The sequence below is a fragment of the Tupaia chinensis genome, unplaced genomic scaffold, assembly GCF_000334495.1.
Source record: "Tupaia chinensis unplaced genomic scaffold, TupChi_1.0 Scaffold000395_1, whole genome shotgun sequence".
NCBI classification, from domain to species: Eukaryota; Metazoa; Chordata; class Mammalia; order Scandentia; family Tupaiidae; genus Tupaia; species Tupaia belangeri.
In genome coordinates this window covers 2,209,889-2,223,163 of record NW_006159897.1, presented here as the reverse complement: position 1 = coordinate 2,223,163, position 13,275 = coordinate 2,209,889, and the positions used below count along the sequence as shown (strand labels likewise).

At 35.2% G+C, this 13,275-nt stretch overlaps 1 protein-coding gene across 4 annotated transcripts in view; it reads left to right on the top strand.

The window, feature by feature from the left end:
• The window catches only part of USP15 (ubiquitin specific peptidase 15), a 152,410-nt gene extending 141,003 nt beyond the window's left edge, over window positions 1–11,407 (top strand). For all 4 annotated transcript variants that reach the window (XM_006154147.3, XM_014590038.2, XM_006154146.3 and 1 more), the window contains 3 exons: window positions 2,017–2,120; window positions 7,611–7,699; window positions 10,958–11,407. In XM_006154147.3, coding sequence (XP_006154209.1) covers window positions 2,017–2,120; window positions 7,611–7,699; window positions 10,958–11,140 — 376 coding nt within the window. In that variant the 3' untranslated portion in view covers window positions 11,141–11,407. The remainder of the gene's footprint in view (window positions 1–2,016; window positions 2,121–7,610; window positions 7,700–10,957) is intronic.
• Window positions 11,408–13,275: the final 1,868 nt, after the last annotated feature.

Genomic DNA, 13,275 nt, shown 5'->3' with positions numbered 1-13,275 from the left:
GCAGGAGAACTTCATCAACACAGTATCTTGCAACAAGGACTTGGTATTATCCCATTTTACAAAAGAACATGTAACAATATTTTATATGTGTATACCACACCAGAATTTACTTGCTATGCAGTTACTAAGTGGACAGTTGCTGAAGGCAAATATGTGATTAGAAAGAAATAGATGATCTTAAATTGAAAGTAAAAATTGCTCATTTAATCAGTGTTTATAATTTAAAATATTTTGCAACTATTGAGTTGTTGGAGTTGTGATAAATTTTTGCATAGAAAAACAAAAAAATACACATGACTGTTCTGAGAGCCCAATAAAAGTGATCATTCTTTTTTTTTTTTAACAAATTTGTGAATCTTTAAAGTTTTCAAGAAGGTTGCCTTTTGATGATGTAATTGCAAGACAAAGAACAAGAAGTAATTGTAAACTAGACTGTATTACAGATGTATTTAAAATTTATAATATAAATTATTATTGTTATAAAATTATAATGTATTAATGATACAAGTATAAAAACAACCAGAAATAATAATAAGCCGTTTACAAGATGGTCATGTTCTATGTTCATGCATGACAGATTATGAACAGTAAGTCGTATTCAAAGGACATTGCCCATTTTGGTTCTATAGGTCATCAAAATCAGAAAAAAATCAGAATAAGGATTAGAATTTGATATATTAAATTCTTAAAAATTTATAAGTTGTTTTTCACTATTCCATTATTTTTTTCCTTATATAAATTATTTCTAAAAATGACCTCAAAATAAAGTTAGACCCAGATGGTAAATGGTAGCAAATATTTTTCCTGGTATAATGAGAGTTAAATATATTAGCATGAAACATTCATGCTAACTCACTATTCAATGAAGCATTTTAAAATTCTCAATCCCTACCCATTTTTTTTTTCTTTTTTGCTATAGGGCTTGCACACTCACCAGAAAGACAGAGAGACTGAAAGTGAGAAATCATCTCCCAGGGGAATGGCCACGCCGCAATCCCTTCTCCATTCTCCCCTTGAGATCTTGAGCATGCATGTACATGCGCCCAGCGTGAGTTTAAGCCACCAGGTCCGAGACGGGAACATGGTCAACTACATGGGAGTCCAGCGACATAGCCATTATGCCAACTGCTGGTCCCAACCCCCACGCAAATTTTTACCAAAACATTAAAATCTAAAGAGCAGTGCCAGCAGGTAGCTTGGTGTTAAAGTGGTAGATTCCCACATAACTGATCATGGCTCCAGTCTTGGACCTGGAGGCTTGCTTTTGTCACCTTCTCTCTCTTTCTCTGTTTCTCTCTGATGAACACACGTTGCCTTATAGCAAATTTAAAAATAATAGTAATGAATAAAATGAAGTAATTTTTTCTTAAATCGGAGGAGCACATACATAATCTACTTTATAAGAGTTATTTGGCTCTTAACCATTTCTTCAGTGGACTGGTCCTGTAGCACAATGCTATGCATCAGAAGCGGGATCCCCTACAGCTAATAGTGATTGGAATCGTGATGACCTACAGCATGAAAAAATGTGCCATGCACATGTGCATGCATGCCTGCCAAGAACCCTGACAGGAAGGAGAAATAGAAGAAAAAGGATTGTGGCATTACCACTCTCCACTGGGGAGGGGTCGCAGCAGGTGGTTCCTTTTCTCCCCTCTCTCTGCCAATTAAGAAAAACATTTCTTGGGGCCAGCAGGTGGTTCCCAGTGGCTTGAAATTAAGCTGTGTGTGTGTGTGTGTGCATGTGTATGTGCACATGACCAAAATCCCAAGAGGAGAAGGGACTGCAGCATGGCCATGTCCCCTGAGGGGATTTCTCACTTTTCTTCTTTCTGTTTCTCTTTGGCAAGCACACATGCCTCATGGCAAAAACCTAAAATAAAACAAAATTTCTTTAGTGAAATGTATATGTAATTGAGAGCCAAGCAACCCTAACAGAAGAGACTAGAATTTATTGCATTCAGGGAACACATAATCTAACTTGATTTTTTCTTTTTCCTTTTTTTTTTAAAACAGTGACTTGGATATGTCAGAATTTCTAATTAACCCAAATGCAGGCCCTTGCCGCTATAATTTGATTGCTGTTTCCAACCACTATGGAGGGATGGGAGGAGGACATTGTAAGTTGATCATTTACCTTTCAGCCCAAATCATGGTTAACTCCAGACTTTCTCCCTTAAGATATTTATTTTTCAAGTTAAAGTATCAGACATGTCTTGCATATAGTGTTTTTTCCATAGTAATTAAAGAATCAACCAAAGCTTTTTAACTTTTTTTACAGCAGGTATAGAGGATTGAGTTACTCATATTCCTCAGTCCAAAACCTAGGAAGGAGCTCATTAGTCTAAATGGGTTGCCTGTCTTTCTCCATATTCCTTCCTTTCCTTTCTAACATGTTTGATGGATATACTCTTGCAAGTCATGTAGTCAATTTACAGAACTGATACTGTGTTATAGATAAGACTTTGCTGTGACAAAATGATCCAGGTTACCTTCTGTTCATTACCTGTTGCTTCTTACCATTTGTCTGCTATATTTTCTCTCTCCAATCGCCTAATCCATGATGGACACTCAAACTATTTTAACTTTCTCCCACCACAATACTGATAAACATCATTGTTTATGGTCTCCCATAAGAGAATTTCTTCAGTCTGTATCCTCAGAAGTGAAATTGCTAGGTTTAAATGAGTTTTTAAGCACTACCAAGTTACTCTCCAAGATGGCTGTTTCAGTATTCACTCCTATTCATTCCCCCAGTTAGATTTTTCTGTTGAATCATCTTTGCATTTTTGGATATAGCCTACTTACTTTTATGTACAATATTCCTTGGTATCTCTAAGAGATTAATTCCAGGACCCCCTCAGATACTAAAATCTACAGATGCTCAAGTCCCTTATTTAAATGGCATAGTATTTACATATAACCTATGCATGTGCTCCTGTAAATTTTACACCATTTCTGTATTACTCATAATACCTGATGCAGTGTAAATGCCATGTAAATAGTTGTTCTGTTGTATTGTTCAGGGAATAATGTCAAGGAAAAAGATCTGTACATGTTCATTATAGATGCAACCATCACAGGCTTAACTACATAGTACATACTAGCAACAACTTAACATTTTTAATCCATGTTTGTTTAAATCTGCATATGTGGAGCCCACAGATATAGTGGACCAACTTTGTTTTTTGATACACAGTTGGATTTTGTTAGCTAATTTTATTTAGGATTGTTCCAGTTTTGTTTGTAAGTGAAATGTACTCATAATTTTTTTATATTGTCATCTGGCTTTGGAATCAATCATAAGCTTGAGTGCTTTATTCTTTTTCTGTTTCCTGGAACAATTAGTACAATATAGAAATAAACTGTTCATGAAAGTCTTGCAGAATTGGCCTATATAAACCATATGGGCTTTATAACCATACACTTTTTTTTATTTATACTATGTTTATTGATCTAGTTTTCTTTTTCCTGTTGTATATATTTTGACCCTTTATTTCTAAAACTGTATCCATCTAGATTTTTTAATTTATTTGGGAATAGTTGTTTATCATATTTTTATGCAATGTTTTGTCCTTTCCATTCTTTTTTCTTTCTTGTAATCATTCTTCAAAAGGGTATGTTTTAGTATAGGAATCTTTTAAACAATTTGCTTTTTCATTTTATTAACTTTTTTCTTTTTGTTTTTATATGTATTCTATTTCATTTATTTTTTTCTCCATATTTTTCTTTTTTTAAAAGATTTATTTTATTTATTTAAATACATTTGTTATCATTATTTTTTAATTTGACCAGAAAGAGGAGAGAGAGAAAGGGAAAGTAAGAAAGTCAGCCACCAGGTCCGAAACTTGAACCATGGTTGGCCATGTGGGAGTCCAGCGCCCCTAACCACCACTCCACCTGCCAGCCCCATATTCTTCTTTTTACTTTAGGTTTACTATGTTCCCTTTTTCCAGCATCCTCAGTTAAATGCTTGTTAGGTTTTTGCTTTTCATTGTTTTCCCTGTGTTAAAGGCTATAACGAAAGCCATACATTTCCCATTAAGTACTACTTTAGCTCTATTCCATGAATTTTTAAAGGTAGCATTTTTGTTATCTTTCACTTTTGTAGATTTTTTAATTTTTTCTTTGATTTATTAGCTCAGGCTTATTCCAACATATGCTCAGTTTACAAATACATGGGGATTTTTAAGCTGTCACTTTGTTTTTAATTTTACAATTTTGACAATTGAGAACCTCAGGGATTTTGAAGCTTCCAAATGGACTTTATTTATTTATTTTTTTTTTTAGAGAAAGATTTTTGCTGTAGGACACGTGCACTCACTGGAGATACAGAGACAGACAGAAAGTGAGAAGTCACCCCTCCCCCCGGCAGGAGGTTGGCCACACTGTAATTCCTTCTCCTCCATTCTCCTCTCAGTTTTTTCGGCAGGCGCGCACGCACACACACACACACCCTGCATCAGTTTTAAGTCACTGGTCAGGGACTTTAACCACGGTCAACTACGTGGGACTCTAGCAGTGTAACCATTACACCATCTGCTAGTCTCCAAAAGGACTTTAATATATGGTCTGTTTCTTACATGTATGCTTAAAAATATATATGTATTTATTCCCACAGAGTTCATATATCTCTACTAGTTTACGCTTATCAATTGTATTCAAGTCATACTATCTCTAGTTGTTCTGTGTATTACGTTCCTGAGAGGAATTTGTCAGGACTCTTACTAAAAAAAGTTGCTCTTTTTTTTTCCCCTAGTAGTTGTATTAGTTGATGTTTTAAATTATTCCTGTACCAGGATTTGACATTCTTTTTCAACCCTTTTGTATTTTTTTCAGATGACATGTTTTACCCTGAACTTATTTTCTGTTTATTTATTTTTTAAATTCAGTCTGAGAAATTTTTTCCCCATTTTGTAAATGGTAGTGTCTGTTCTGCAGTGGTCTTGAATTCAGATTGACCAACTCACAATACACCATAGACTATACACAGCACCAGGTTTACTCAGTTTGAAGAAAGGGCGTAGGCTAAGAAAACAACACAGCATGCATGGCACCAGCTAAACAGAAGTCTTACGTAGTTGAAAGGGGAGAGAAGGGAGAAGGACATGCCCAAAGAAAGCTGGTCCACCAACCACTGTTTCGTTCAACTCCTCCCGAGGCCAACTTTTAGCTGTATGGCCCAGGTAGAGCCGTACTAGCTGACAAATATTTTGTTAGCCCAACAGGACTTCTAAACAACACACTACCCCTGACTGAGGTGGACCTGAATATTGCTGATTTCTGTAATGGTGAACCAAGTAACGGTTGTCCCACATGTGAAAATTTAAAAGCTCGCTTCTAATCTATCTTATCATTGCTTCTTTCTGCTCTCTGCTCATATTTTATAGCCACCTTTTCCTTTTTTTTTTTTTTTAAGAATTACTTAATTCCATATGTCATTATTTTTTAATTTGACCAGAGAAAGAGAAAAGGGGAATGCAAGAAAGCAAGTTGTCTGGTCCGAGAGTTGAACTGCAGTAGACCATGTGGGAATCTAACACTTTTAATCACCCCACCACATACCAATCCCGGTAGCCACTTTTCAAAACCACTCAAGTATGATATGAGACATTTTCCCACATGGCAGGTGCTCAATAAATATCAAATAAATGACTTGGAATTTAAACTGTTGTATTTTTTTTAGTTGGTTTGTTGCCGGCTAGTTGGTTTGTCTATCTTTTAAATTGCCTTCTCCAGCTAGCCCTCTAGCCTCGTGGTTAAGGCAGTCAGATCCCGCATGGTAAACTACAGTTTGAATCTCCCAGTAGCTTAAAGAACACGTTGCATACATGTGCATACATGGCCAGAATCCCAACAGAATGAAGAAAGGGAGGGGAAGGGATTGCAAAGTGGCCGTGCTATGTGGGAGAATGCTTTCTGCTCCCTCCATACCCTCCCACCACCGCCACTTCCTGTGCCCCACTAGTCTGTTTGTCTCTCTTCATGAGTATATGTACACTTGGCAACCTTTTTTTTAAAATTTTCTTCTGGCTGCCAGTGGAGCTTCACCAAAGATAGAAGGACTAACTCTTAAATTCATGCTTGCTTTACTTCCAAAATAATTTTATTTTCCTCTGAATGTTAGCCAGTACGGTAACTTAGGAGTATGTTACTTTTTGACTTCAGCCATGTCAAGGATAACTACCTCAATTCATATATCTGAGACAGAAGAATATTTCTTGTTTTGTCATGACTATTAGGAGTCATTCTTATAAAGTATTATTTTTTGGAAGCTATGACCACAGACAGTTATTTAGGGAGAATGTTGTACTTTTGTTTTCTCAGTCATTGGGTAGTTTTACAGAGTGGAGTGGGAATGGTGTTTGTTTTAATTAAAGGTAAAAGGCATCTTTAAAAATTACAAAAAATAATTATTTTGTTCTTTTTATTTACTTTTTCTTTAGGTTTTTTGTTTTGTTTTTTGTTTTTGCTATATGGTATGTGCGCTCACCAGAAAGAGACAGAGAGTGAGAGAGAAAGTGAGAAATCAGCCCCCCAGAGGGGATGGCCATGCCACAGTCCCCTCTCCTCCATTCTCCTCTCAGGACTTTGGGCATGCACACACACATGCCTGGGTTGATTTTTGAGCTGTCGGGTCTGGAACTCGAACCATGCTGTTGGCCACGTGGGATCCAGCCACCTTAAGCCCCAATGCCATGCTGGCCCTTTACTCTGTACTTTAAGACCAAAAGAGATTTTGGTGTAAAAAAAAAAAACAACAGGACAGATTAATGAGTAGAGTTGTCAGAAAAGAAATAGAAATACTAGTTTAAGATTTAAACTTCAGGGACCAACAGTTAGCATAATGGCTATGTCGCTGGACCCCCATGTAGCCAACCGCGGTTTGCGTCCCGGACCTGGTGGCTTAAAACTCACACCAGGCGCGTGTGCGTGTGTGCCCAAGATCCCAAGAGGAGAACAGAGGAGAAGGGATTGCGACGTGGCCATCCCCCGTGGGGAGTGATTTCTTGCTTTCTCTCTGTCTGGCAAGCACGCACACCCTTTAGCAAAAAACCTCTCAAAAAAAAAAAAAAAAAAAAAGATTTAAACTTCAGGGTCAGAGATAGACCTAACTTTAAATCCTGGCTCTGCTACTTAACAGCTTTACTACCTGTGTAAATTACCTTTCATTTGATGCCTCAATATTCCTTTTCTAAAGTAGGAAGAGTAATAACAATAATACCTTCTTTATAAGATAATACATGTAAAGTGCATACCACTGTACTTAGTATACAGTAAGCACTATATAAATGTTAATTACCATTTATTGTTATTAATACTGTTATTCTGTGACTTTCAGAATTATAAATCTGTTTCATTTTTCTCCTGGGAAGAAAAAAGTCACTAGTTACCACAGCTATAAAAAGTATTTTAGGCATCTAGATTATAGGAAATTATCCTTAAAATCTTTAATTTTTTGAATCAGTTGAATGTATAATAAATAGGCCTCAGATGATTATTGTGTAATTTTAATAGATTTTCCTTATGGAGATGATGCAGACTTTTGAAGATTCCCCATAGAACTATAGATTATTTTAGTCACAGAAATTGTTATATTTTTTCATTAGATACTGCTTTTGCAAAAAATAAAGATGATGGAAAGTGGTACTATTTTGATGACAGTAGTGTCTCCATTGCATCTGAAGACCAAATTGTGGTAAGTATATCTTATATTTCCTGAAAATCATGGAACTCACTGTTTCAAGGAGTGGCAATAAATTAATAAATGAGGCCCATGGAACACTAGCATACTTATTGGGTCATTGGAAATGTCATGATGCATTTTTGCATAGAGAAACAGAAAAATGTGTCATGACTTTTTCAATGACCCAATATTTTGGTAATTGTGGCAGCTAAGATTTGGTCTGATTTAAATAAATTATCCTCTAAGTGGAAATTTGTCATCTAAACTTGAAACTATAATAAAAGTATACATTGTAAAGTGAAAAGTTTGGGAGTAATTTTCAATATAAATAGAGTTTGTAATGAAAATAATAAAGCTTTCCTGTGTGAAGTAGGTATAACTTGCATTCTTGGACACTGATTCCTTAAAGTCAGAATACTACAATCTTTACCATACCTACAGCCTTTAGTCTTAGCCTGCCTTATGGCAATTAATCATTTAACCTCATAATAGGTGTTTCGTTTATCTACTTTTATATTTTCTGAATAGTAGAAAAATGAAGTTACATTTATTTACATGTGTATCAATTTATTATCCACAGCTTGAGCCAAAATACTGCCATACTTCACATAAGAGCAGATGTTTAATTTTCAGATTTATTGGTGGAGTATGACAATAATGTGTTCTATTGAGTCCTCAAAGAAGTCATGACACATTTTTGCATAGAAAAACATGGAAAAAATAAGTCATGACTTTTCCAATGACCCAATAAAAAGAAAGCTAATGACTGTTTGAATAAGAGTTTCTCTACTGAAGAGTTTCTCCTGATGTAAGGAACATTGACTGCCTGACTTTGTCTCCTAGGTTAAATTATGTATTAATTGAGGACAGAGACTAGCTTTGGGGTTTACAGTACTTTAAATTCTTCACTTATTTAAGTAAATTAATAAACTTCTTTTTTTTTTTGAGAGAGAGAGAGGTTTTTGCTATAGGGCGCGTGCACTCGCCAGACAGACAGAGAGAGACAGAGAGATAGAAAGTGAGAAATCACCCTCCAGGGAGGATAGCCACGCCACAATCCCTTCTCCTCCATTCTCCTCTCAGGATCTTGGGCACGCACGCACACGTGCCATGTGTGAGTTTAAGCCACCGGGTCCGGGACTCGAACCACAGTCAACTACATGGGAGTCCAGTGACATAGCCATTACGCTAACTGCTGGTCCCCTGAACTTCGGAGCTCGATTATTAGCACAGCTTTAATCTCTCATTGCGTGAATAAGTCTAAATAATTTTTAATTTCTTCTGTGTGTGTGTATATATACATATACTATTGCTTCTCTCCCTATATCTATAACAAAAAGAGACTTGAACATTTTGTAACATCTGTGGCTCATTCATGGTAGTATTTGCTGGACACTGCCCTGTGGCAAGCTGAGCCTATATGAGAGGCCCAGGTTAATTCTTCACCTTTCCTGAAAAGCCCAGTGCACTTGGCTTTTAGGCTGGGGAGGTGCATAACACAGCAATCTATTCTGTTCTTTAATCTTCTAACCCAAACATCCTTTAATTACTCACATCCTCCTTTGGAGTGTCTTCAACAACACCTCCCTAATTCTTCCTTCAACAAACAATATATCTTGTTTTGGTACAATATATGAATTTGATGTTACCATGCATTTTAACTGATGATTCTTCATTTAGTCAAATATTTATGTGCCTATATAGGTTTTACATGTAGGACTCTATCCTAAACAGGGTTAAAAGACAGCTCATTTCAAGAAGCTTATAATCTAAAGAAGACAGACAAGTAAATTAATAAGTACAGTAATTTTAAGTACTGCCAGGTATCTTGCTGTGACCACATAGAAAGGTTTCTGCTGTCTCAACTCAGATTTGGGGTTTGAAGGGGACGAGATCATCGCAGGGAATTGTAGGGAAGGTGGTGTTTGACCTAAGACTGCTAGTATAAATAAGAGTAAATTAGACAAAAGAAGCAAAGACGTTCTAAAGAGGAAAAAAAAAAAATGTACCTACAAAAGCAGGGAATCGGGCTGGCCCCTTAGCTTAGCAGGCACCATCTGGTAATTTTAAAAAAAAAAACAAGGAGGCATTACAAAATGTGACATTCTGTAATGACGGTAAAAGAAAAGATCTTGTCGGGAATATGGAGAAGAAATTAGGCTAGAGATAAATTTAATGCTCTGATCAAGAAAAGTAACATCCTGAGGTGGCCCTGTAACATATACATTAAGGGAGCTGGGTCTCACATGACCAACTGCAATGCAAATCCCAACCCTGGCAGCTTGAAAAATATACCAGGTGCCTGTGCGTGATCATAGTCCCGAAAACGTGGGAAAATGAAGAAGGAATTGCGACATGACCATACCGCTATTTTGGAGTGCTTTCTCATCCTCCCTCTCTTTTGCATGCATGCTTGAGTACAAATACACTCTGGCAATTAAAAAATAAAAAGAGAAAATGACAGCCTCATTATTTTGATGTTTTCTTGATGGCTGTGAGAAGCCACTCGATGACTATTCAGCAGTAGGATGACACACTTGTATCTTAGCATCTCTGTGAGAACACTATAGGAAATAGATTTATTTGAAGACACAGTAAAGAAGCAGAAGGATCATGCAGGACATTGTCACAGTAATTTGAGGAATTATACTGGTAATAATAGGATAGACAAAGGGAGGATTAATTTATATGTTGGATAAAATTAATAAAACTTAATTGATATTAGATATAAAGAAGCTTACCTTTAGGAAAGAGAACATAGAATTCTTATTCATGTTCAAGTAACTAGGTTAATCTCTGGTATAGTTGTACTTATTTCTTGGTCCAAGTAACAGAAGAGAATATAAATATTTTTTCAAAGAATTATTTAACTTTATTTATTTTATTTATTCATTCATTTATTTTAATTTGATCAGAGAGAGAGAGACAGACAGAGAGAGAGAGAAAGTGAGAAAGCAAGCTACCAGGTCCAGGACTTGAACCATGGTCAGCCTTGTGGGAGTGTCCAGCACCTTAACCACCATGCCACCTGCTGGTCCCCAAGAGAATATAAATTTTTAATTCTGAGATATTCTTCTTTGATACATAGAAGTCACCTTATATTTAAACAGGTTTAGTAACTTTCCTTTGATTGTGTTTTAAAATTGATTTATGCTCTGTCACCAAAAATGGTTACCAGCCAAAAATTTATACTGATTAATCTGATCTTTGAGAATCATCACCATTTTAATATAATTTCTCTTTTTTTTTTTTTTTTTTTTTTTTTGACAGTCCAAAGCAGCATATGTACTCTTCTACCAGAGACAAGACACTTTCAGTGGAACTGGCTTTTTTCCTCTTGACCGAGAAACTAAAGGTGCTTCAGCTGCCACAGGCATCCCATTAGAAAGTGATGAAGATAGCAATGATAATGACAATGACATAGAAAACGAAAATTGTATGCACACTAACTAATGAAAGTCCTAGAAGCCATAAAAAGAGACTTTCCTGCTGGTGGTATCTATGGAAATGATGAAGTTACCCACCACATTAAAACAAAAGTCTGAGATGGGGAGTTTCAGATAACCGAATGTAAATCCTTTATCAGATTTTAACTTGTGCAGTACTTGAAGTGAAACACAATGAAAACTTTAACAGAAATTGTCTCTTAATACATTTACAGTCTTGTATTTACAAGCTAAATATATATAGGAAATCACAAATAAATCCCTTTTAAGTTTGCTGCTGTTTTGATGAATTATGTTTTCTTTATAATTTTTTGGATGTGAGTTAATTGATGACAAATGTTAAAATTGTGGATGTTGGTAATTTATTTTGCTCTAATAATACTGCAAGAAAACTGGCTGAACTTAGTTTTTGGATAATCTAGTTCATGTGCATTAGGCTGCCATATATACTACTATGATATTTTGCTGCAGTATCAATGTGGCATAAATACTGCAGTAGTATTCTCAGAAAACCAAATTTTCAAATCTATCCCTGGTAATCAACGTGGGCCTAGTAAAAAAACAAATCATGATACAAGAAACAGTCTTCAAAAAGTTACTTTCTTTTGTAGTATCATTAAGAATCCAGAATATTATATTCATCTTACTGCCACTGTAGAAACAGGTTCTAGATTTCATACTCCATCTAAAGTCATTTTTCAGTTACATGTAAGTATTTTTTTTTACTGCTATTAGGATCTATTCTTTAAACATACGATTATTTTTACTTGTTTTAAGATACATATCTTTAATCTGGTGTTGGTCCAAAATTAAAATTTTTGCTGTCTGTTTTTCTCTACCCCATTTTTTGGTCATTTGGCAACTTTTAGCTATCTGAATTACTGTAATATAAGGACAGACAATAGTATTCTGTATTCATAGTAATAATTGCATCATTCTTAGATGAGAGAATTTTTTCATATACTGGCCTTTAAATCATTAATGGACAATTGGCTATAAAGGTAGGTCTGTTAACTTTCTTTGTGTGTTCCTGATGGAATTCACCATAGCCTTACAGCTTTTCTCAGAAGGTAACTTGTTATAAGAAAAATGGCATTTGCATGTTCCAGAGTCAGAACCTGTACAGTATATAAAGCATACAAACCTTGAATTTGATTTTAGCTCACCACATTCAAGGATCCAGGATGCCAAAAATATGTGTGAACATTTGAAACATTTTCATTTGCTGCTTTTTTTCCCTTTGATCTAGTTGAAAGAATGTATTGTCAATTGGCATACAATACTGCCTTTAATAGAAAATCTAAATGCTGGGGCACATTTCACATATCGACTACCTGAGAAATTGCTTTGTGTCCCACTGTTACTAAAGCAAAAAGTATAATGTTCTTCACTTGAACTAATCAAATACAATAGATTATAAATTGTGTATTGTAAATAAAAGTTCACTCTGTGAGTGCACATTTTGGTAAATTATTTATTTATGTTAGCATTTAAAAGTTAAAAAAAAAAAAAAAGCATTTGACCAGGATAAATGAGGTATGTTGATCATGGCTTTGCTTTATACCTTGATATTAAAGCTGGGTTTTCATCCTGGTATTTTAAAAGCTGCTTTGAGTTTTTTTTTCTTTTTCTTTTATCTTTTTCTTTTTTTCTTTTTTCTTTTTTTTTCCTAATGTAAACTAACCTCCTGCATGACAGAGGTTAAAATTTTGTCTGCACCTGAGTTCACTTGAGTTTACATTTGAAATGTGCATGTTTATTTATACAGATTTCAATAAAGCTATTCAAGGCCTTATTTAGTCTTTTATTTCTTACTCTGAGCCTTTTGATAAAAATCCCTTCTTTTATGGGTAGGTGACTATATGGTAGACTTTTTAGTTATACTCTAGTTAATATTAGAAAGGAATGCATGTCAGAAAAGAGTGAATCCAGCTGTTAAGATATGTTTTAAAGTTGATTTTTTAAACTTATTTATTAACCATGTTTGTGCACCTACCAATCACTGTTCTAGAGTCTAGAGATAAAGAAGTAAACAAATATCCCTCCTCTCACAGAGCTCACATTCTTTCTGCCATTTTCTAACTCACAGACTGTATTTCCACTTTTCTGAAGGTTTAAAGAAAAATCAAAGTTTATTCTTTC